Raw genomic sequence first — 24,129 nt, 5'->3', positions numbered from 1 at the left:
GTTGACTTTCAGCATGGTGTGAATTTCTCTGCTGTGCTGTGGGGGATCCTGGGTGTGATGGCTGGGAGGGAACAAGGTGGCTGGTGGCTGACTCTGCTGCCATGGGGCTTCTTGTCCGTTTTTCCACAATTCTAAAGTTTCCTGTTTGATGTGGTCACGGGGTTAACTCATCTCAGTACAGCCCAGACGTGCCCCAGCTACTCAGGACTCCCTCGTTGGGTGCTGATTGCCTGTGTGTGCACCAGCAGCTGAGCAAGGGCTGTGTTCATCAAATAACCCAGGAGTTACAGTCTGCTTAAGGGCCAGGAGCTTTTGCTGTGACACCTCTTGCTCACAGGTGTATTTATAGACCCAGCCAAGCCGTGGATTATTGCCGGGCTCTGCTGCTGCTGCAGCCAGGGCTGATTACACAGATACTGACTGCCATGGTGCCTCGTCCCTGTTTGTGTTTATGAACAGCAGGCTCTGGGGCTGTTTGAAAAGCATCCGGGCCAATGCAGTGGTTGCACATAAAGCAGGCAGAGTGAATTTTCCCCACCCCCTGATTGTGCTTTTCCCGTAGGGACACCTTTGCAGGTGACCTGTATGGAAGGAGCAGAGGCTCAGGGCAGGGTGGAGGGCTGCTGGGGTAGGACACTGTGCAAGCAGCTAGGCTGGCTTGGTAAGGCTCGGCTTAGTCACTTCCTTTGGGGAGTGGGGAGGATGCACCTCCTGTGTGGGAGCCCGACCTGAGCCTCCTCATGCTGGAGAGAAATGTTGAGGTGCTCTCTGCTTACCAGGAATGGTCCTCGTGGGCTGGGGGTGCTGGGCTGGTTGGTCACAGACACGGCCGTGAACACGGGCTTTGTTTTGTCCGAGAAGAGCCGGGAAGGGCTGAGAGCCGCTGCAGGAGACGAAACTGCAGCAAAGCCTGGGGCACAAACCATGGGGATGTTCCCATCCTACAGCTGCTCCTGGAACCCTTGCAGCAGTCACTTGGAGAGCCTCAGCCTACTTTCAGCACCTCCCCACGCTGCTGGGCAGCCGGGCTCGGGAGAAAATCGCCATCGATGTGACTCCGTGGTGTCCTTTGTCACGAGCCTGGAGCTGTCCGTGGGCTTCGAGAGGATGCCCCTGCGTGTCTGACGCGATGCTGGCTGTGGCTTGTCCCTCGGATTCCCCGGCTCGACGAGTCCTTACTCATCCCCGCGTTCGGAGGAGGGATTTCATAAGCCCCTGTCCGAGCCCCGTGAGGATATTTCTCGGCTGATGGAGCAGCAGAGCGGGAGCTGTGGATGACAGGGGCTGCCAGAGGCGTGCCCGAGCGGGGCTGGCTGCTCCCCTGCTGCAGCAGAGCCCAGAGGCACCTGTACGACACCGAGGCGTGTCAGGAAACCTGATGCCTCACCTCTGCCAATGTGGAGGCGGAGGGAGGAGGGCCCAAAGACATGTCCCTTCACGCTCGCAACAGCTGAAAACAGAGAAGGAAACTCGCTAGAGCCTTATTTTACCAGCGCAGGAAGCCTCCCTGTCCCGCTCTCACCCTAGAAGCCCTCGCGTACTCCACTACTCTGGGGGGGTGGCTGTCCCACACCCGTCGTGCGATGAACATCGCAAGGAGAAGAGGCTTTTACAGACAGGAGGTGAACAACACGCTCTGGGAGCTGCCCAGGAGATACACATCCCTCCACCCGCTGGGCTCCGGGGCCTACGGCTCCGTGTGGTGAGTGGGGTCCTGCTCGCACCGCCCGCGGCAGCGCGGGGCGGGCCGGGGGTGCTGGAAGTTCCGTGCCGGGGGGGAAACGAGGAGGTGCTTGGCAGCACCCCTCCATTAAGGAAGGACATTTGCATGTGCGATGGGAGCAGGTTGTCTCCTGCTCCAGCGCCCGGCTGGAGGCTCGCTCGCCTGAGGAAAATGGCCAGCCCGGGTGGGCGGAGAGGCGGCAGGGCTGGGGTGCCAGGGCAGCCCCGCGTCCCCTCGGCACCGCGGTCAGGCGGATTTCGAGCTGCTTTGGACTCGAGCTTGCGCTAAGGTTCCTGTCTGCTAGCACAGGCTGGAGGCGGGGGAATACCTGCGTGTCTGGAAGAGATTTGTCGGTGATTTCAGAGGTGGGAGCTGGAACAGGGTGTTCTTGCTGCTCAGTCCCAGGCAGCTGAAGCAGCTGGACAATACAACCCCCACCCTGATGCAGTTTCCAGTTTGAAATCATGAAATGGATAGAAATGATTGTAAACCAGGATCAGTAACAGACCGGGACTTCCTTCAAGGCTGATAATAAAGCCCAGCCTACAAGAGAGCAGCAGGAGCTGCTGTTAATTATTCAGCCAGGCAAAGGTGCCTGAAGCAAGAGCAAGCACAAGGCAGACATTGCTGGGTTTACACTGACGAACCAGAGACGGGCAACCCTGAGAGGTTAAATATGAAACAGTCCATTGATAGTATCTGAACAGAGCCCTTATTTCATAACATGCTGAGCTAAAAATAAGTAAAAAAAAAAAAAGGTGTGTCCGTTTTCATAGGTGCTGGGCAAAATCTGGCCTGCCACTGGCACTAATCCTGAAACGCTGGTGTCCAGGTTTTGTCCTTTTCCTCCAGCTTCCAATTCACAGAGAGGCACTTACTCACCTGAGGCTGCCCAGATGCACTTATGCTTCTTAGATTCTTAAGTAAGTCCTGCAAAATCAGGCAGGATTAGACTTGACTTATAATTTATATTTGTACAGTGTTCTCTGATTTTTATCACAGAGAAAATCAGGAAGAAAAATAAAGACGGGACACACACACACACAAAAAAAAAAAAAAAAAAAAAAAAAAAAAGGAAGAGAGAAATCCTTTCAAGTTTCCTTGCCCAGCCGAATAAAACAAACATCAAAAGAAATCTTTACTGGTCCCTGTAAAACTCCCGGCTGCTCTGGAGCTCTCAAGAAGGGAGGTTGAAGCAGCCCGGGGGTGCGTGGTCGTTTTGAATGGACAGAGCTCAGCAGGCAGGGCTCGATGCTGATTCCTGTACAAAGCTGAGGCAGAAAATGTGGAGTTAGGATTTGCTGTCCTCTGCTGGGAATTGCTGGGAAATTTTCCTATTGCAGCGTTATGCAGCAGCGGCTTTTACACCTTCTTGAGCAGCTGAGAAAGTAACTCGGAAGAAACAGCAAAGGCTTGTTTCTGCCCTTTTTAATTTGCCAAAATCTGTAGTGATTTGGCTTCCAGATGAGTGTAACTGTGAAAGAAGAATCTTCTGACCCCTCCAATGCTGCTCTTGCTGATCTCTGCCAGCCAAGACAGGGACACAGCTCTGCCTGCCCGAGGTCACTCACCCCAGACTGCATCTGTCCGCTAAATCTGTGCTGGGGAGAGCATCGGGGGCTCTCCCAGCTGCATCGACTGGATCGGCTCTGGGCTGAGATCAGGGCAAGGCTGTAACCATTGCTGTCTGTGCTCTGCAGGCTCAAGCTCCACCAGCAGCTCTCCTGTGCTGCGTGCTGGGGTTAGATGCTCTGTAGGTCAGCACCTGGGAGGACACCCTCAGACTGGGAAATCTGCCTTGGATTCTGCAGTTTGACTCCCTGGTCTGAGTCCTTCCTCTTATTTTCCTGGCTCCTCCAAAAATTTTTCGCAGTGCTGTCCCCTCTGCTGACATCTGTTGAAGTCCTGGAACGGAGACAAAGCCTCACTGGGAGTCCTCCTAGGACACCCTACAGCATCTTCAGCGCTTCAGCTGCCTTGTGTAGTTGTTCCTGCACTTCCTTTGCTTCTCCCGACTCAATATTTGTCAGTGCAAGGCTGGAGGGTGCAGCTGGAAGCCATGGGATTGAACACGATGATGTACAGCTCTTCTGTTCCTGTGGGAGATGGGATAGGGATTTCCGAAGCAGTGGGATCTGCTCTGGGAATCCACAGTGGAATTTGGCAGGAAAAACCTTTTTTTTTTTCATCTTTTTGCCTCTTGGGAGGGGTCAAGGAGGGGCTGAGACACTCCTGGGAACCACTGAGAACCCTGAATTACAGATGTGTCTTTGAGGAGCTCCCTTCCCTCCTTGGCAATCTGAGCAAGGAGCCTCCAGAGGGACAGGAGCTGTCACAGGATTGCTGCAAACAGCCAGTGTGGCCAGCAGGAATAACACAGCATGCCTGCAGCAATGGCTGCTGTACCAGGTTGTCATCAGCTTCAGAGAAGAGTCTCATTTTCAGCCAGACCTGCTCTTACACAGAAGCGAATATGTAATCAAGGATTCTGAGCACAGCAGGATTAATTGCAGCAGCAATTCAACGTGTGACATCCACTGTCTTTGTTCCAGAATACAGTGAAGGCAGCTGGCCTGCCCTAAAAGACAACAACCTCCAAGCAGATGGCAAAGCAGAAATTTCCATATCTTGATTCCCTTATCTCCATGCATTAGGGAAGGAGAAGGCAGAGTTAGGACTAATTCTGACCTTTGAGCATTTGTGTTTCCCTTTTCTCTCAGCTCTGTTACCTGCAGCTCATTTCTGCAGGTTGAAGGGGATAAAGATGAAAGCCTTTTGTGCTTTTCTTGGTGTCCCACCTCATCCCTCAAAGAGCACAGGCTGCCCAAAGCCACACAGGGTGTGTGCAGAGCTCCACTGAGCTCCTCAGAGCACCTTGCTCTGCTGTCCTTCCACAGGAATCAACTCTTCTCTAGGAGATGACCTGTGGGGCTGCAGAATCTGTTAGAACATACTACTGACATCAGAATGGTTTTTTATTTGCCTGCTGCAGTTCAGCCATAGACAAGAAGACGGGGGAGAAAGTGGCCATCAAGAAGCTGTGCCGCCCGTTCCAGTCAGAGATCTTTGCCAAGAGAGCCTACAGAGAGCTGATGCTGTTGAAGCACATGCAGCATGAGAATGTGAGTGCTCATTTCTCCTCTTCCTGCTGACACAAGAGGTGTTTCCTTGCCACCTGGGAGCAAATCCTTTTTGGTGGCATCACCTGTGTTTTAATTGACATTTGGTATGTGCAGGCTATCTCAGGGTTTACCTGTGACCTGGTGCTGTGCCCAGGATGGAGCAGGTGTGTAATGGGTGAGCCCAGGTATTAGTAAGAGGGAAAACATTTGTGCAGCATCAGTGAGGAGTCCCTGGGTTCCTCAGATGGAATTTTCTGTGTTCACCCACGTGCATGTGGCAGTGGAGAGCTGATGAGCACTATGTGCACAGCAAATGCTTTCCAGATTTAAATGTGGGCTTCTCTCCTTCCTCAGGTCATTGGGCTGCTTGATGTCTTCACCTCCACTGCCTCCTACCAGGGGTTCCAGGACTTGTAAGTCTGGAGTTGTTTGCTCTGTGTAGACTTAACTGCTTTCCAAGACAGCTGTGTCTTAGCAGCAGCATAACAGAGAGGGTTGAGGTGCAAAGGGACCAGAGTAGAATCCAGGCATCCCCAAATAACGCAGAGAACCCAGAGCACACATCAGCTCCCATGGCTGACACGCCCAGAACACGTAAACAGATCCCACCCCTGCTCCCAGCTGGGACACCACAGCAGGCACAGACCAACCTGTGCAATGAGGATGTGTTACATTCCACGGTGCATCACACCTAGGGTGATCCGTGTCACTGTGTGACTGCTGAGCTAAGGGGCTGCACTCAGAATGGAGGAAGTATTGTTCATCAGGCCTCAGGGCAATTAAACTTAGAATTTGAAAGATCTGTCCTTCTTTTCCTCTTGATTCTGGCTCTTCTCAATTTTTTTGGCATTTTCCCTCCATGTTCATGGTCACGTTGGAGAAGTCCTTTTTCCTTCCCCATCACTGCAGATGAGCAGTGTGTGCCTGGGTTTGGGATTTGGCTGATGGCCGAGTGTTAGCAGCCTGCAGGACGAGCATGTGAAGGTTCTCAGAGCAGTTCCTGCAGGAAGACCATCAATTAATTAGCAGCCTCGGCAGGCAGGTACTGAAGGAAGCTGGATGTTGTCTTCTGAGGCAGGGCTGGAGAACATTACAATGACAAATTTGGGAGCCAATGCAGCTGCTTTGCTGTGTAAGATGTTTCAGCTCCTGGGTGGTGAAAGGCTGTGCAAAATTGAACTTCACTTGAGGTCTAAACTAATTCAGGATCCTGAAGTTCCTTGTTCTTACTTGACATCAGATATCTGCTCTCAGAGGAGGAGAAAGAGCAATTTTCAGAAGAGGTTGAAATTCCAACCTCTCTGCAGGATGTGCTAGTTAGCCAGAACACTGTCACAACAACTCATCTTCCTTACAGCGAGTTACACAGCCAGAAAAACCAAACCAAGTGAGAACAAGGCTAGCCTGGTCCCCTGCATTTTTCTTCCAGACTCAGGGCCTTGTCTTACTGCCTTTTAGCTACCTGGTGATGCCATACATGCGGACAGATTTACAAAAGATCATGGGACATGAATTCAGTGATGAAAAGATCCAGTACCTGGTCTACCAAATGCTGAAAGGGCTGAAGGTAGGTGGGTCTGGAGGAGCTTAGTGACTCCCTGTGTCTCCTCTGTGTGTCACCTCTGGGCTGACCCTAACTAAACTCCCCTCCAATACTGTACAAGATGATGTGGGGAGTTCATGGCACCCCCTCAGAACAGGTACTGGCTGTTGAACCATTCCTGTTCCAGCACACATCAATAAAATGAGTGTTTGCTTACATCAGTCAGTCGGGTATCAAAGTAATCAGCAGCCACAGGCCTTGGGATGGTTTTTCCATCTTGCTTCTCTCTTTGCCTTGCCCAAACCCTTAACAAAACTCTGCAGAGAGATGGAGAGTCTGGCAGCAGCAGGAGCTCCTCTGAACCTGTCACAGAGGCTCTCAGGGGAGAAGACAGAGGGAATGATTTTCTATTCAGGAGCATAAGGAAGGAATATGCTTTTGTTACTGGCTTTGAGGGAGCTGAAAGCAATCCCTGCAAACTCTGGGATGTAGAGACAGAGCTTTCCAGCTGTCCTCTCACATCCTTCACCTGGAGTCACAGCAGTGGCTTACAGGCATCAATGGGTTCACCTCAATCACACCTCTCCCCAGGTCACTGCTACCTTGTGTCTAAATAAAGGGGGGAAGAACACACACAAGGTTTGACCGGTATGCTAAAAACCCTGAAGTCACTTTCGCAATTTTATGGTTTTGGGCTGAGATTATTTTTTTTGAACACCCAAAACAACCATGTTCTCATGTCATCTGCTGTAACCTTGATGACCTTGATAGTTTGAAGCTGTTGTACCTGCTCTGAGGAGCTATTGCTTCATCCCTCCTCTGCTGCTCTATGCATCTTCTTTAGACTGGCGATAGCACTGTAAATACTGACAGTAATTTGGGGCAGAAATTTCTTTTCAAACTGCTGCCCTAGGGACCAGGGACCTGTAGAAGGCAGCAGAGGTTTGTTCTCAGCAAGTTCTTGGTTGTAGCTCTCATTTCTCTGCTGGAGAACAGAAAATTTTGTCTGCTGGTGATCACATTGTGGCTCCTCTTTTTATTGCAGTATATTCATTCAGCTGGCATTGTCCACAGGGTAAGTTCATGTGTGCTCTTATTCTGATTTTTGTCTGAGAAACACAGCATAGTCATAAAGTTAATAAATTCCTAGCCATCATTTCACTAATAGCATTGTCTGCTCTAATTTTCCATCCTGTCTGCTCTCTTTTCCATCCTACACCCCATATATGTTTGGATTTGCTAATTTGTGCAGAATTTTGAGAAAATGCTGTATTTTCTGATGAGCTGAGAACCATTTTATGATGCTTTTTGAATTAAAATGTTTCAGAAAAGAATAAAATAGTAATCTAATGCTGTTCACTATAGCAGGCATGGTGTTTATTCAGTCATTTGCTGAATTGATACTGAACCTGGGGTGTTATGGGACCCCATCAAAGGCAAGCAGAGGTTCAACTGAGAATTGTGTTGATGTATTGCAGCTTGAAACATCCAATTTTTCTGCTCCTGTCTGTTATAGGACCTGAAGCCAAGTAACCTGGCTGTGAATGAAGACTGCCAGCTGAAGGTAGGTGGCAAAGCAGCACTTTGCAGCACATCAGCTCCTGGAGAAACTGCTCTGCCAGCAGGAAATTGGCACTGTCATGTTTCCTCCTTCCTCCTGAGCCTCCATTCCAGGCGTTGTGTTCCTTGGCGGCTGCAGCAGTGGGAAATACTCCCCTGCTGATGTCACTTGCTGAATCAGGACACAAGACCTCAAATGAGCCTTCTGTCACTGTAATCCTTGTGGATGGCAGTGTGTAATGACTTCCTAGAGAAATTCAGCACTGCTGAGCAATACTTGCAGCAGGTGGATGATCCCTGAAGGGTAACTGGATTCAGCTGCAGTTGCCCTTTGGTTCTCATGGACGTTGTGATTCCAGACAAAGTCATTTTCAGGGTTGCTCTGAAGGGTTTGCTTGCTGCTGGCTGGTGTGGTGCTCTAGCATGCATTTTCTGTAATGTATATTTCAGGGAGTGGCTCTGCTGCCCATAAAGGTTGGGTCAAGCTTGTTCATCTGCAGCATTGAGGGAGAGGCCATGCTGTGTCACCTGCAAGGTGCTCTTATAGGAAAGGGTGAGTTGTGGTGACCTGGGAGCACGCCTTCACCACCAGGTCACAGACCAACTCCAATAAAGCACATTGACTCAAAACTTAAGCTTCAAGAAAGGCAGTGACCTTCCAGGGAGCACAAAGCACTAATCCTTTCAGCAGGGTCTTCTCGTGACAACAGGGTTTGCAGCTGGCTCGCAATTTACAGTGGAATTAAGACATATTAATACTTTGAACCATCCCATGTGTGTCTGTGGTGTAGTTGGAGCTTTGTTGTTATCTGATTGAAGCTACTCCATTTTCTCTTAGAAGTAGAGTCTCACTCGCCCATAGGGATTTCTCTTTTCTCTCCTGCCCTCCCTTCTCCTCATTCTTCCTTTGGCACTGCAGATCTTGGATTTTGGCTTGGCCAGACAGGCTGATGCTGAGATGACTGGCTACGTGGTCACACGGTGGTACAGAGCCCCAGAAGTCATCCTGAACTGGATGCATTACAACCAGACAGGTGAGCAGCCCTGCCCTAGCATGTGACTCCCTGGTGATGAGCTGGGGCATTCTGCTGGCTCAAATCTCACAGAATTGTCCAGTTGTTTTTCCTCTTTTTCATCAGTGTTCCCTGGAGCAGAGCAGGTCCCAGAGGTGTTGCACAACTCCCAGAGCTGCTGCTTGCAGGAAATTATGAAAGCAGAGATTTTAGCAGCATAGAAAAAACAGAGGAGGGTGGGAGGGAGTGAAATTTAAATCAGTGCTTGCTGCAAGCAACAGCAAAAGTGACAGCCCCAGCAACCACTGATGCCTTTTAGATTTTTTTTTTTTAATTTTATTTTATTCCTTTTTCCTTCTTTTTCTCTCTGAACAGTGGATATCTGGTCTATTGGCTGTATCATGGCAGAAATGCTGACTGGAAAAACACTCTTTAAAGGAAAAGACTGTATCCTTTCAAGCTGATCCTTTTGCCTCAGAAGAGTAATAATTCTTAGTGTGTGTGGAAGGTTTTTTATGAATGATGCTACTGAGAAAAAGAGGTGTCAGTCTGGTTTATCAGGAGGTAATCACAAGGACCAGTCTTTCTGGGGAGGAAAACAGAAGGGGACATCAGAAATACACCTCTGTGGTGGTGTGGTTCTTCATCAGCTGTTCAACCTTCTGTGGCCATAGCTCCATTCCCAAAGCTTTGCATATCCTTCCAAGCCCATGGATGTGTGTCCTGGCATAGTCGTGCCAGAAAAATGATCTGTTGATGGAAATGCCATTCCAGGAAGTAAAGGCTTGGAGCTCTTTTTGCCAGTCTAATGAATCTCTACTTGTGTGACTGTGGTGGGTTTGTATCATGAGCTAATCATACTCTCGCAGGCTGAGCTGGGGTGGGGGTTTGCTCCTCAAAGGCTGATCTTTAACACAGCTTGCCAGACCTGGATCAACTGACCCAGATCCTGAAAGTAACAGGGCATCCAGGAGAGGACTTCTTGGAGAAGCTGGAGGACAAAGCGGTAAGGAAGTTCCTGTGGATTTGGGTCCTGCTGGCAGAGGTGTCAAGGGAAGAGGTTGACTTTTGTTTGGCATGGGAGAGGTGCTGCCTCCACAGCAGCAGGGAGGTGCAGCAGCAGCCTTTTCCCCTGGGCAAGTAAGGCATTTCTCTGTGCTGGTGGCACATCTGATGGACCTGGTGCTGCGTGGGGAATGGCTGTGTTTGGCAGGGACTCCCATGTGAGGGGCCTGATGCCCCAGCGAACCACCAATCCTCTCCGTTCTGCTTGGCTCCTAAAACAGAAGTATTTTTCTGTCTTGACCAATAAAAATAGTTCCTCATAAACTGTTTGGTGAAATGGGATATCTGGGATGCTTTGCTCTTCTCTTCATTTGCTTTTGCTCATCAGAGCCATGAGACTGAGAGCTGTATTTCACACCTGTCCACGTGCAGTAACTGTGCTTTCCTTGCTCTTTCAGGCGAAGAGTTATATCAAGTCCCTTCCTAAAATCCCCAAGAAGGATTTGTCTGTGCTTTTCCCTAAAGCAAATCCTCAGGGTAAGTAATCTCCAGCATTTCTCATGAGTTTTCACAGTTGGAAGGGAGGCAAGCTGACTGCCACAGACTCAACTTTATTTCTCCTTCTAATAATTTCTTGCTACTTTTTTCCCTTGCAGTTTGTGCCCCTGCTTTTCCTCAGGGAAAACATGTATCAGTTAAAAGCAGAATTATCTTTTATTGGCATTACAATGGTGATGTTCTGCTGTTCTTGGCCATTTACTATTTTTTTTAAATTATTTTTACGTACAGTGTAGAAACTGTTTGTTGAATACCTGGATCTAGCAATATTTAACAGACAGCTGAGGTGAAATTTTCAGAATTAATCTCTTAGAAAGAACTCTCTTCCCACTTAGGTTAGCGGTGAGAACAAGCAAAACTCTTCTAGAAACTGAATGAAAGAAAGTCTTAAAATGATAAAACCAAGTGGGAATGGGGGTGACAGACGAGTCAGCATCTGAGTTCCCTGCCCTCCTCTTTACCAGGGATGTATAGATTTCTATACAGATTACTCATGTTAAGACTCCTTTGAGATGCAGGGCTCTGAATGAAAGCAAATGATTAAAACTGAAAAATATCTTGAGGTTACTGGCTTACTCCTCATGTTTCTGCAGCCCAATCTGTGCAGCAAGCCTTATTCAGGTCTAATTTGTTATTTCTGCACAATTTAACTTCTGTTAGTAAGAGCTCCCCTGAGGCTGTTGTTGGGCAGACTTTGCATCTCCGCTGATGGGAGATCCTTGCTGCCTTGGCCAGGTTGAGGATTCTCTTCACTGCTCAGGTCTGGAGATGAAACACTGGAAATACCAGTGCCACTCTTGCAGGGTTCAAGCACAGGGTGCCTGTGCTCCCCTGCACCTTGCCTAGCCCTGTTCCCATCCTCTACAGCTGTGGACCTGCTTGACAAGATGTTGCAGCTGGATGTGGAAAAACGCCTTACGGCAACAGAGGCCTTGGCTCACCCCTACTTCGACCAGTTCCGAGATATCGAGGAGGAGACAGAGGCACAACACTCCTATGACGATTCTCTGGAACATGAAAAGCTTTCAATAGAGGAGTGGAAAAGTAAGGAGTTGATTTTCTTTGAGGTTCCTGTCTAGCATGGGACTTTCCTACTCCTCTTTCTTTCCTGTACAGATGCTGAGTAAAGCTGTGATTGCCTGCTGATGCCTCAATGGTAGAGCACAGATCTCTTGCTTTCATCCATTCAGCAAAGATCCCTCCAGCTCTTCAGGCAGACTTTTTTTGTCTCTTTCCTTTGTCTCTTTCAGCTGCCACTAAATGCCTTTTTCTGCACATCCAACACTCCAACTTTTATTCATCTCCTCTAAAATCACACATTAATGGTTATTTTGTTCTGGTTTTCAAGAGCACATTTACAAGGAAATCTTGACCTTCAGTCCCATTGCACGGAAGGATTCAAAGAAGAGAAGTGGGATGTCATTATAGCGACGGGTGCAGCTGTGGATGGGACTCAGCTTTCCTTGATGACATCAGATTCATTCCACATTGCGTTGCTGGTGGCCAACTTTTGGCCTGTGGGACCCCTCTCTATGTGCCAACACAAGGATGACACCGTGCTGTGGGCATTGGACTTTATTCTTCTAAAGGGGAAACACCCCAGACAGTTTTCAACATAAAATACAAATATATTCTTGTTGAAACTTTGAGAGAATTTTACCTGGTGTTTCCTTTTTTTTTCCCCCTGTATTTGTCCACTTGAGAGAGGACGGTTTTCATTCTTTCTCATTAGTCTTTTCAAGCACAGAGTTTAGTACATTAATTATGGATGAGGTAAAAAAAAAAAAAGGTAAAATTGACTGGGAAGTGAGTCCTAAGCAAAGGGTCAGAAATACTGAATTTCAGCATAACAAGACCTTAACCAATCTCACTCTGGCTGTGTCCTGCTTCCCTGAGCAGTCACAGAACACCCAGTAGAGCAAGGCTGCTGGGTTGGCATCAGCCCCAGGGCACCAGAGGATCAGCCTGTGTTCAGAGCAGCTACAAACTCATCCTCCCATCCTATACACACCATTCTTCTCAGAAGCTTCCTCTCAAAAGAGCCACTGCCTCTCTTCTTATTTTTCCCCTGCTTATTTCATTCCCTGGGATTTGATAAGTGCTGTCTCCTCCTCACTGCCAGCAGCAAACAAAGCCTGGGAATTCGAGGCCACTTCCCACAGACTAGGAGTCCCAGGCAGATGCACAAGTTACTATGAATATGGATCTGCAGGACGTTTTCCAGCCTGTGCTGAAACTGGAGTATCTGCAGATCCACACCTTACCAATACAGTCACTTGATAGTGCAGGCACAGCTGCTCGTTGTGATAACACCTTTGGACTGCAACACCTTCTTCCCCAGGGTGATCAGGCAAGTTCAGTCAATCATTCCAAAGTCCATCCCACGGGACATGTGCCAAGAGCCAAGGGCCTTCTCTGTATCAGAGCTCAAGGCACAGAGTCCCCAGGACTAGAGAAAAGTATTGAGAAGGTATTTAACCTCAGTAATATATACAGAATTCTCAATTCCCCCCCTCTTCTGTAGCTGCTGACTTGTTTTGGTTTGGTTTAGCCAGGTTGTTTGTTTTCAGTGCTCTCTAATTTTCTTCTTAAGTAATGTTCAGTTTTGCTGAACAGACCACAAGCAAGGAAAAATTGCAACATTTCCAGAATTTTCTCATTTCTCTTCTCCACTGGTAACTGGACAGGGATGTCATGTTGCTTGGCTGCCTCCCCGTTGCAGCTCATGGCATGCAGCACTGGGGATAACCCTGAAGTGACTGCAGCTTTTTGATAGGATGGTGTTGATGTTTGCCTGCTGTGGCTGCACAGATGGTCCGTGATGATAAGATAAGGTTTCTCTTGGCTCGTATCTGTCTGGGTCATGTACAAGGCCTTTGCTTCACTCCTCTCTTAGGTAGGGACAGTGAGCACAGAACTGTTGTGATGTGTCCTCAATTCCCTGGAAACTCAATGTTTTCTTATGGAGCACTCTTTTGTAAAGAGTACTAGGGAGATGCAGTAATGTTCTGCTGACTCTGTCCTGAAAAGCACAGCTTGATGAGATTTAGGCTTCATCCCTTCCTCTTGCTAAGGAACAACCTTTATCTTCCTTGAATGGCAGAAGGGAGTTCTAGCTGCAGCTGTCAAACTGCAGCTGGAATACTGTCCTTTTGAATCTGACCTGGCTGCCATGTGCATAATACTGAACAGAGGCTGGAGAGAAGCTCTCTGCAGCTGCCATTGACATCTCAGAGAGCTGCAGATGTTTAGAGCTGCCTGTGCCAGGGTAAAATGAGGCTTGGTGCTTTGCAGCAGAGGGTCACTGTCCAGGTGAGTGTTTTTGAAGGAGATGTTTCAGGGCTGTGGGTGAAGGCCTACTGACTTATGCAACCCTGGACATGGAGAGGCAGAGAAGTCTTAAAAGTTCAATCTTGTAGACAAATGTAAGTACATCTATGGAGACCTTTAGAGAAGAGAGCTTTCTTTCAGAAAGTAATCTCTAAAGTCAAAGTCATCTGTTAAGGCAAAGAACCCATTCAGACAGAACTCATGAACCACTGTAAATGGGAATGCAGGGTATTTTTTAATCATCTTGCCCTCCTTCAGAAGGGGATAGGTAGACCTGAAGAGTCTTCTGTCGCAGTAATGATGGCTGAGGGAGAAAACATCTTCACAATAAAGGAATTTACTGAGCAGTCTGCTGGTATTGAAAGGGGACTTGGATAGTTGTAAAGAATAATTTAAAATGCTCTTTGGGAATTGTCTGAGCAGAGGACAAGCACGAAGAGGCACTGGGAACATGTGATACAAATAGGTTGTGAGAAGAACAATTGTGAGCGTAACTGAGTAGGGTACACCGATTCTGCAAACATCAGTCTCACTTGTTTTAGGCATTGCACATGATCTTCAGCATCGGTCTTTCTGCTGAGTATACACCCAGTTTTAGGGACTGGGTTTCTCGGTAGGTTTACACTTACCCTGAATGCTCTGAAATTGCAAGAGCAATCCTAACAGCTGCTGTGTGGGCTCCGTGCTCTGGTTTCATTCATTCACCCACCAACCCCATACAGTGACAGAACACTGTGCAAAAGGATTACCCAGTACCCCAACAAATGTGGGGAGCAGGTGCTCTGTAAGCCCAGGATCCCTGAAGGTGTATATATATTTGGTTTTTTGTGGTATGTATCATCCAAGAACTCAAAATAGACAGTAGAAAATGTAGCAGGTTGGTATTGGAAAGAGTATCTGTACATACCAACCATCCCAGTGCTCCTACAGCATCTGAGGACGTGTTTCAGTGAACAGCAATGAGCTACTAGAAGGGAGAGGTGGGGAGAAATTCTACTGACATTTCCTGAAAAGAGTTTGAAAAACACCTGCTTGACAGAGCCAGTGACTCAGGCCAAGGCTGGAATCCTTCAAAATCAGCAGGAGAACCGAGAGGGGGTGTGTGACCCTGACAGACACCGTGAGTCAAAGCAGAAATTACCTCATGCAGAGGTGTAGGCAGTGCCTGGTCGATGACTCACACTGACACATTGGACACACAATGGACATTCCTTTCATTACAAGTATAGTTTACATACTTAAAAACACAAAACCAAGTGATAAAAATCCCTCAGCCATTAAGTGGTCCAAAATTCCAAAAAAACAGGCCAGCCAAAAATATGTTTGCTGCTTGTATTAAGTTTCTATGATATAAATTTACACAGATATATTTATGGAATTTTGGTGCCTGTCTCAGATAACTTACAGATGTGTAACTTGGAATACTATTTACTTGCTATTCTTACATTCATTTCTGACTTCCAAGCATCTTTTTTTTAAAATTTGTAAAGTAAAGCCTTCAGAAACAATCCTTCTCCATAAGTTTATTAGGTCTGTGAGGCTGCAACTTTATGGGGCCTATTTGTTAGGCACTTGCACATGTAAGTGGGAAAGAAAAAGCAGACAAAGGAATAATTATTTTATTTTCTTAAGAGATGTCACAGAATCAGAGGATTTTTAAAGAGAGATAATAACTGTGTTTTGGAAAACACAGAAACCTAGAAACCTTTCAGTGCGTAATTTTGAAAACTGCCACAGCCACTTATCAAAAATACTTATTTTATCCTGTAGGAAAAAGACACATTATCTGTTTTTGTATTTAACATTTTCACATTCTAGGTAGCAGACTAAACAAATAATGTTCATGTTATAAGTATGTGACAATGGGAATGAGGAAAAACAGAAAATTATAAACACGACTGAGAACTCTAGTGAGATTCTGTACAAAGGATGGTAATACCTTCTCATATTCCCATGTCTTGCTGTTGCCTGAGCAACCAGGGAAAGCGTTCCTAATCCTCTGCATTTTTCCTGTATCATGGGTCAGCAGAGTGTTGGCTGGAAATGTGATTATGGCTGTTTTTCTTTTCACAGCTGAAAGAAACAAGACATGAAAGACTGAATGAAGACCAGAATAGCCACTAGTAATTTGCTTTCCCCCCAAAAGGATGGACACTCGCTGCACTAATTGTACTTATCATGGAATCATTCAGGTTGGAAAGGTCATTAAAGATCATTGAGTCCAAATCTACACTGAAAGAAAATGTCACAGTTTCCAGGTGAATGTGGTTTGGGGGATGTTTTGCCTGATTTCTCTTTACAAGGCCATTTTCTGAGCACATGAGCTTACACAGCTTTTAATGATGATGTTCAGCTGGTGCTGGCTCACAGCTGATTCAGTCAGCTCTCCTTTTTTGTTGGCATGCACTCCATTAAATAATACTGAAGGGTTAGTATATTTGCAACCCTCATTGATTTGCTGTTACATGAAATTGAGTTAACTTCTTTTAGCCAAGTTTGGCTGGAAAAATAAAAATTCTCCTGCCATAAACCATAATTTCAGAGCTGTCTTCAGAACACTTCAACCAAAAAAAAATATTTTAAAATTAGAGAACATTGAGATTCAAAAAATAAGGACCACTGAGGAGGTAGCGCTGGGTGCTTGTGTGACCTCTCTGATGTTAGTGAGGCTGAAGAGGGTTATAAATATATGTATAAAATTCCAGTGAAAATACATGGCAACTGAGGCTTATCACTTTTGAGATATCAGGTTTTAACCTTGAATGCACAAGGGACCTGTTTAGCAATTGCTCTAATTTCGGCAATTCTGAAGAAAACAGCAGCAGAACAAACAGCCAAAAAGAGATTCAAACATAAGTCAGTTTTGAGTCTTCATAAATCAACAAAGAAAAAGGTCAGCTCTCAATTTTAAATTATACTTCTCTTCCCTTTTTAAGTATGCTTGAATAAACATGGAGAAAATTGTAATATGAATGAAGGTGCCCAACTCTGTTTGAGGTATCTTGGCTGCTGCTTTCATTTGAAGCAACTCATTTTGCACTTGTACCCTTTAAAAACTGGGACAGCAAATAAATTGAATTAAGCTGTGCTTCTGGGATTTGAGAAAAGTTCAGAATGTTTTTTCCAATAACACGTTAGTTCCACAGATTTGATATAAAATGAAATAATGTATAACTTGTTTTGATGTTGTAACACATGGCCCTCAGTCATCAGAGATGTCTGGACATCTCTGTGCACAAAGTCATCCCACTGTTCTTAATAGGGAACCTAATATAATTATAATAAGCTAATTCCAATGCAAATTTAAGAGTATAAAGTTTCAAAGGGTCAAAAATTAAAGGGTTTGCAAAAGTTGGTCATATTAAAAAAAAAAAGTCAAGTCAAACCCAATTATAAAGCAGGAAAATCACAGAATGGCCTGGGCTGGAAGGGACTTAACATCTGTTTGCAGTCTCCTGCTGTGGGACACCTTTCACTCGAGCAGGTGACTCCATCCAACCTAGCCTTGAACACTTCCAGGAATGTGGCAGCCACAGCTTCCCTGGACAACCTGTTCCAGTGCCTCACCAGCATCACAGAGAAGATTTTTTTTCCTGTTACTCAATCTAAACCACCTCTCTTAGTTTGAAACCATTCCCCAATCCTTGATATGTTATTTTTCATGCAAAAAAAAAAAAAAAAAAGAATAGTTTATTATTTATTTTCAAGTTTTGATATGCAAATAGTAGACCTGTAAAAAAGTATACACCATATATACTTCAAAGGGATATGTAAAGACTGTTCAGCAGTAAGGCACATCTTTCTCTTTGCTTTTAAAGCCGCAACAAGTTCTGGTCCAACCTGAGCACTTTGCAAAACAGACTGTCACAGACTAGCTGCTCTCAGATTCCATGGTTAACATACGTTAAGAGACAAAAGATCTCCAGTTGGACTGTAAATGAGGGAAAACAACATTCTCTGCTTCCTTCTAAAACAGTTAATTCTATAAATTCAGATGGTGATATTATGCAATACTCTGCGCAGAGTGGGAGGTGGAACGCACATATGCTCAAGTATGTGGCATGCTCTATAAAAAGTAAGTGTGGGAGCCTCTGCAATTCCTATCTCAGTTCTTATCTCAGTTGCTAACTTAACTTCTTCCTTGTTCAATCCCCCCTCAGTCCCTCTCTCGCTTGTCCCTCCAGCCTGCCCCACCTCTGCATGTGAAAAGGCCATCTGGACCTGAAATATTAAGTCTACAAAATAAACACAGGCTCTCGCTATTTACATCGTTTGTTTGATGTTGCTTGTAGACTAACTGGGGCAGGCAAAGGTTCTCTGGGAGTGCAGCCGGGTTGGACTCTGGCACCCGACCATGCTTCAGGGTGTTTCCTGGGACCCCACGCCTCCTGCAAAACAAGCGGGCTGCAAAAATGAAGACACCCCAAACGAGCCTGGGACAAAAATCCCACCTCATTTCCCGCGGCCTGACGGCTCCCGGCTGTGAGGAACCGGCCTGGGATGGGCCCGCACATCTGCAGCCCAGCTCCCAAACCCCAACCCCGCGGATGATGCGGGGGGCAGGCGAGGCGCAGGGACAGCCGCCCGCTCCGGCCTCCGGGAGGCCGCGGCTGCCCGGTGCCTGCCTCGTCAGCCGCGGGCAGCAGCGACCCCCGCCTCAGCCACGAGGGCAGCGCGGAGGGACCCCCCGCCCTCCCGTCACCAGCGGCCCCCGGGGGCCTCCCGCTCGGTGTGGGAAGGCACCGGGGAGGGGCGGGCGGTGCCTGCCCGCGGGGGGAGCGGAGCGCGGAGCCCCCTCCCCCGCCTGGCCGCTGGCTGCCGCCTCTCCCCGCCGCTCGGCCGGCCCGCGCCGCCACCGCCGCCTCCATCTTGAGCGCGTGTCCCCTGCTCCCCCCCCGCCTCCACAGCGCCGAGAGCGGCGGGGGCGCTGGAGCCCCGGGGGGGAGCGGGGGGGAGGTGAGGGTGGCGGGGGGCGAAGCGGCACCGGGGCCGGAGCGGCGGCGGCACCGGCGGCAGCACCGGCGGCGGCACCGGCGGCAGCGGCAATGAGGAGGCGGCGCTGAGGAGGCGGCAGTAGCCGGAGCGGACGGAGCCGACATCTTGTGCCCTCCCCTCCCGCCGCCGGCTGGGTGAGCCCGTCCGCCCCAGGGGGGAGGGGAGGGGGAGGCGGAGAGAATTAAAAGAAAAAAAAAAAAAAAAAAAAAAGGAGGGAAAAAAAAAAAAAAGAAAAGAGAAACAAAAACAAAAATTCCCCCCAAAAGGAGGCGGCGGCGGCGGCAACGGTGGAGAAGCCGCGGCAGCGGCGCGCCGAGCCGGCCAGGTAAAGCTCTGCGCGGGAGGCCGCGACACCCTTCCTTCCTTCAGGGGTCTCTCCTCCCTCACACACCCCCGCGCCGGGGTCGCGGGAAGGTGACCGGGCGGGCGGGAAGGAGCTGGGGGAGGCCGCTGCGCCGCAGCCTGCGGGCCTCTCCCGCATCCCTGCTCCGTCTCGGTGCGGTGAGAGCGGCCCGCGATCCCTCGCCGAGGAGCGGGCAGCGGCGGAGAGCGCCCGGGGACGGGGAACGGGCAGCGCCGTGTCAGCCGGGCCCCCCCATTGCCGCCATCTTGGCCCCCCCTTCCTCGCGGCGCGGCGGGGGCGCCGCCCACCTTCTCCCACGCGATTGGCCCAGGCGGGGCCGGGCGTACCCGCCCTTAGCCCCGCAGAGCCTCGCGTTGCTATTGGTGACGGCGCTGTGATGGACGGCGCCGGCAGCCAATGGCCTTGCAGGCCTGCTGCGCGCCCCCGCCCGCTGCCCGGCTCTGGAGACTGAGGCAGGGCCGTGGGGAGACGCGGCCGCGCGCTGGGCCCGGGCCGCGCTCGGTCCCGCCGGGCTTCATCGCCTTCTCCGCCCCTCGCCGGGACCGCTTCATTTCTGTCCGGGTCCCTGCTGTGCCTTGGCTCAGATCGCTGGCTGCTACTGGAGTTCCCTGCAGGGAGCCCTCGGTGCGCGGGGTGGCTCCTGAGAGGAGCTCCCGCCGATGCCTGCCAGCTGAGGGCATGTCTCCGTTCCCTCAGTTGCTGCTGAGATCTGACACCGCTCATGGCGCACCCCACCTGTTGCTGAGCCCTGACTTTATACCTGAAACTTCATCCATGGCCCGTCTCGTGCTCTCCCTATTCCAGAGGGAGGGCCTCTCTCGAGGCCCGTGCGTCTCCGTCAGCTTGACTTGGTTACAGCAGTGTCAGGGCATCGGTAAAGATCGAGATCTCCGCCTGTGCCCAGGCAGGCAGCTCTGTGACATCTGTTGGGCACCGACACATTTCATTGTAGGCATCAATGTCAGTGTGAGGAGCATAAACCCTTGGCAGGTGTGTGAGGGGACCATGGGCAAGCACAGATGTGGCAGGAACGTGAAGGAACATGGTCAAGGGCAGCAGGAGTTTTGCTGGTGTTTTGGTTGGCAAAAGGTGCAGAGGGGGCTGCAGCTGTTTCAGGTTGTTTCTTTCCTCTGGCATCCATTGATTTTATCTTACAGATGTGTTTTTTAAATAGGTCCTGGAATTTGCTCCTTCTCTCTGGAATATGCTTGGGCTTCTTATAGGTCCTGGTCCTGTGAGGTGCTGCTTGCTGTGGCACACAGTTGAGAGTTTCTGGAACTGTGTCCTTCATGGAACACAAATATTGCACTGGCTGAGTACAAATTGTGGGTTTGTGGTGTGTTTCCTTGTCTGTGGGTCCCACAGAAAGGAACTGAATTTGTGGATTGCTTTAAATAAGGATGAAGTACTGGTTCAGGCCTCTGCATAGCAACAGATAAGCTCTGGGCTGGCTTATCTTCTCAGAGAGAATTTACATTTGCTTTTCTTTGTCTCCTTTCTGACTTCTCTCAGCCTCAGCTTGTTTATTCCCATAAGTCATGTTCCCATCCTTGACTCTGCCCTTCTCTTGCATTACTCACTTGGCTTCCTCTCTGCTTTCCCTCTTCGCAAGCTCTCTCCTTCACCCTCCTTTCTGCTGCCACCATGTCTGAATCCTCCCCAGGCTTCTCCTCTGCTCCCCTCTGACAGGCACCTCCTTAATGTCAGCAGCCGACTCTCAGCTAATTATCTGGCTTGCTGATTAGCAGTTTGCGCGGGCAGAGCTGGCTGGGGCTTTTTGTTAAGGCTCTGAGCAAATGCCATTTCATGGCTCCTGGTGCTGGGAGCTGTCTTGCTGCTTTCCTGCTTGTAGCCCTGTGGACTCTCCATAGCCAGGTGGCTCAGGTGGATGAATGGGAATTGTGGCTCCAGAGGGGCTAACGCCAGAGCTCGTAAGTCCATTGGGATCCATGCTGCTTGTTGCCTTTCTGTCCCTCTTTGCTTCCTCGTGGAAGAGCAGAAGGGAGTCACATCTGGTCTCTGCTGCATTGCTCAGTTCATCCTCTGGTTCTGTTTGTGACCCTTGACAGAAGGAAAAGCAAAACTGGAGGATGATTTTTTATTATGGGACTTCTTTGCATCTGCAGTGTCAGAATGGAAGGATCGGTGGTGGCAGCCCTGAGCTGTGAAACCTGGAGGAGCTCCCTCCTGGACTGAGGGAGAACCATTAGTTTTCTCATCTGGAGCTGACAAAAAAAAAATTAGATTGGAATCTGCATTCATAAGACCTGAATAGTGCATTCCTTTCTACCTGGAAAACAACCAGCACATTTGGAGATATAAATGAAAAGTCACAGGCAAAAGAGCAGAGGAGAACTTGTTGGTTTGTGTGAGCTTAATATGCGAATGGTGCAAGAAGATGTGAACAATGGTGTTTGAATATCAGGGGATCTGAATGGTTTGCTGATCTGATGGGTGCACAGCAGACTGTTTGTATATTGTGCTGTCAAATTATTTTGAGGTTTTTCTCACCGGTGGTGTGGTGGACTGTACATCTGAGGTGCAAATAGAGGAAGTTGGAGGGTGCTCTGCTCTGATAAGCATTGCAAGAAATGGCTGATCTATCAAATACCTCCCTGTATCTAAGGTGTAAAGACTCAGGGAGCCTGAAATTGCTGCAGTCTGTGGTAGAAATTCATTCTACTGCAGCACTGAGTGAGTTTTTCAGTCTGTGCTGCCTCTTGCTTGTCTCCTTGTCTTACCCTGTCCTCTGTCCTGTTGCGTCCCAGGGTCTCTGGACCACAGGGATGAGGAAGCCTCGGAGGAGGTGCCGGCAGCACTTGGAGGGGAGGCGTTCTCCCTCGCCCTACAGCCTCAAGTGCTCGCCCACCCGCGAGACGCTGACCTACGCGCAGGCCCAGCGCATCGTGGAGGTGGACATCGACGGGCGGCTCCATCGCATCAGCATCTACGACCCCCTGAAGCTCATCACCGAGGACGAGCTGACAGCCCAGGACATCACCGAGTGCAACAGCAACAAGGAGAACAGTGAGCAGCCCCTCTTCACTTCCAAATCTAAGAAAACACCTTCCAAAGGCAAGAAGAAGGAGTCCTGCTCCAGACATGCGCCAGGGATATCTTTGCACTTGCCCCAGCCCAAGTTCCGTGTGGTGGACTCCTTGAGCCAGCCAGATGCCCCTCCCCTCCCTGCTGCCTACTACCGGTACATTGAAAAGCCTCCCGAGGACCTCGATGGAGAAGTGGAGTATGACATGGATGAGGAGGATCTGGCATGGCTGGAGATGGTCAACGAGAAGAGAAGGGCTGATGGTTATGGGACAGTTTCTGCTGACACTTTTGAGCTGCTGGTGGATCGGTTGGAAAAGGAGTCGTACCTTGAGAGCCGGAACAATGGGGCTCAGCAGTCCCTCATCGATGAGGATGCCTTCTGCTGTGTCTGCATGGACGATGAGTGTCACAACAGCAATGTCATCCTGTTCTGTGACATTTGCAATCTGGCCGTGCACCAGGAGTGTTACGGTGTGCCCTACATCCCTGAGGGGCAGTGGCTTTGCCGCTGCTGTTTACAGTCCCCTTCTCGCCCTGTGGATTGTGTCCTTTGCCCAAACAAAGGGGGAGCCTTCAAGCAGACCAGCGATGGCCGCTGGGCTCACGTGGTCTGTGCCATCTGGATCCCAGAGGTCTGCTTTGCAAACACTGTGTTCCTCGAGCCCATCGAAGGGATCAATAACATCCCTCCAGCTCGGTGGAAGCTCACATGCTGTATCTGCAAGCAGAAGGGCATGGGAGCTGCTATCCAGTGCCACAAGGTGAACTGTTACACTGCCTTCCATGTCACCTGTGCACAGAGAGCCGGTCTCTTCATGAAGATTGAGCCCATGAGGGAGACCAGCATCAACGGCACGACGTTCACCGTGCGCAAGACTGCCTACTGTGAGAGCCACTCCCCGCCTGGCACGGTGAGAAGAGGGTGTCCAGCTGCTGGTGGTGATTGGCAGGAGGTCACTGTGAAGGAGGAGGAGGAGGAGGAGGAAGCCGATTCTGGCCCTCCCAAAGGGTCTGTGAAGAAGAACCAAGTGAAATTGAAGCAAAAGATCAAAAAGGAGCCTAGTGACGTGACCAAAGGGCGTTCGTCCATGCCCGTGGTGACCGTTGCACAAATTCCCTCTTACAGGTGAGTGCTGCAGGTGTAGGGAAGGAGTTGGACAGCTGTAGCTGAACAGGGTCTGTTTAAGGACTCAGTCCCTCTCATTGTTGACCTTGGGAACATTGAATCCTCAGTCAAGGCCTTAGCAATAACTGTTTTCAGAGTGCTCTGCAGCGTAACTTGTGGCCGGGTTTCCTCTGAGTGTCACTGTGGTTTTCTGGCTTGCTGAGCAGATATCCCAAGCTGTTGTATAATGCAGACTCTGTGGTGGTCCCTAATGGCAAATGAAGACGTTTTCAAAATACTTGAGGCATTACAGGTTGGTAGGCAGGTAGGGGTCATCCCACTATTAAAATTTTTGAGATCTCATTCCATAGTTTCTTAATTCCTTATTTTATTACAGAGCATGTCAAACCTGACAGTGTTGCAAGCAGCTTTGACTTTGGCTGTATTTTTGTATTTTTCCCCAGCTCTCCCTCGTGCAGAACTAGGTAGTGCTGAATTTTTGTTTGGTGCATTAGGAGGTGTGTTGATGTGTCTATTTTAACAGATAGGCTGATAAGGCACCATGTGTAAGATAAGAATGGTAAGCAAAGGTTAAAATAGGTGATCTGTTATTCTTGAACTCCTGTCAAATTAATTTCCCAGGCTCCACATTAATAACATCAAATTTGAATGGCCCCTGGAAGGTTCTTGACACGGGAAGTAGTTTTGAAATTAAGGCTTGGAGCTGAATTGATGATTTCACACTTTGTGTTGTGGCCAGTGC

General features: G+C 49.0%; 3 protein-coding genes across 6 annotated transcripts in view; 2 read left to right on the top strand and 1 right to left on the bottom strand.

The window, feature by feature from the left end:
• Positions 1–918: 918 nt before the first annotated feature.
• Positions 919–12,170, top strand: MAPK13 (mitogen-activated protein kinase 13). The gene is made up of 12 exons (XM_068173225.1): positions 919–1,702; positions 4,716–4,845; positions 5,200–5,258; positions 6,304–6,412; positions 7,434–7,463; positions 7,905–7,952; positions 8,868–8,982; positions 9,337–9,408; positions 9,888–9,967; positions 10,425–10,503; positions 11,392–11,568; positions 11,873–12,170. Exons 1-12 carry the CDS (start codon positions 1,584–1,586, stop codon positions 11,950–11,952), a joined length of 1,098 nt encoding a protein of 365 aa, XP_068029326.1. The 5' UTR covers positions 919–1,583; the 3' UTR covers positions 11,953–12,170.
• Positions 7,057–19,893, bottom strand: LOC137462851 (basic salivary proline-rich protein 4-like). The gene is made up of 4 exons (XM_068173652.1): positions 19,620–19,893; positions 18,306–19,544; positions 15,794–15,927; positions 7,057–7,497 (listed from the first exon to the last, which is right to left on the bottom strand). Exons 1-2 carry the CDS (start codon positions 19,891–19,893, stop codon positions 18,553–18,555), a joined length of 1,266 nt encoding a protein of 421 aa, XP_068029753.1. The 3' UTR covers positions 7,057–7,497; positions 15,794–15,927; positions 18,306–18,552.
• The window catches only part of BRPF3 (bromodomain and PHD finger containing 3), a 17,869-nt gene continuing 12,581 nt past the window's right edge, over positions 18,842–24,129 (top strand). Inside the window, exons 1-2 of one of the 4 annotated variants that reach the window (XM_068173211.1) lie at positions 18,842–18,983; positions 21,982–23,387. In XM_068173211.1, coding sequence (XP_068029312.1) covers positions 22,000–23,387 — 1,388 coding nt within the window. In that variant the 5' untranslated portion in view covers positions 18,842–18,983; positions 21,982–21,999. Of the gene's footprint in view, positions 18,984–19,036; positions 19,175–19,643; positions 20,204–20,270; positions 21,145–21,981; positions 23,388–24,129 lie in introns of those variants that run through there. The other 3 variants (XM_068173210.1, XM_068173208.1, XM_068173209.1) reach the window with 3 other exon arrangements.

This window comes from Anomalospiza imberbis, chromosome 26 (genome assembly GCF_031753505.1).
Source record: "Anomalospiza imberbis isolate Cuckoo-Finch-1a 21T00152 chromosome 26, ASM3175350v1, whole genome shotgun sequence".
NCBI classification, from domain to species: Eukaryota; Metazoa; Chordata; class Aves; order Passeriformes; family Viduidae; genus Anomalospiza; species Anomalospiza imberbis.
This window is presented reverse-complemented; position numbering and strand designations above follow the sequence as displayed.

What these genes read in the sequence shown, in the direction of transcription:
- MAPK13 (XM_068173225.1), top strand. Translation starts at nt 1,584, where the DNA reads ATGAACATCGCAAGGAGAAGAGGCTTTTACAGACAGGAGGTGAACAAC. An exon ending in CAGCTGGCATTGTCCACAGG is followed by an intron (nt 7,464 to 7,904) that starts GTAAGTTCATGT and finishes TGTCTGTTATAG; the next exon opens with GACCTGAAGCCAAGTAACCT. An exon ending in CCCTAAAGCAAATCCTCAGG is followed by an intron (nt 10,504 to 11,391) that starts GTAAGTAATCTC and finishes CATCCTCTACAG; the next exon opens with CTGTGGACCTGCTTGACAAG.
- LOC137462851 (XM_068173652.1), bottom strand. Translation starts at nt 19,893, where the DNA reads ATGCCCTCAGCTGGCAGGCATCGGCGGGAGCTCCTCTCAGGAGCCACC. An exon ending in CGGGGGCGCGCAGCAGGCCT is followed by an intron (nt 19,545 to 19,619) that starts GCAAGGCCATTG and finishes TGCGGGGCTAAG; the next exon opens with GGCGGGTACGCCCGGCCCCG.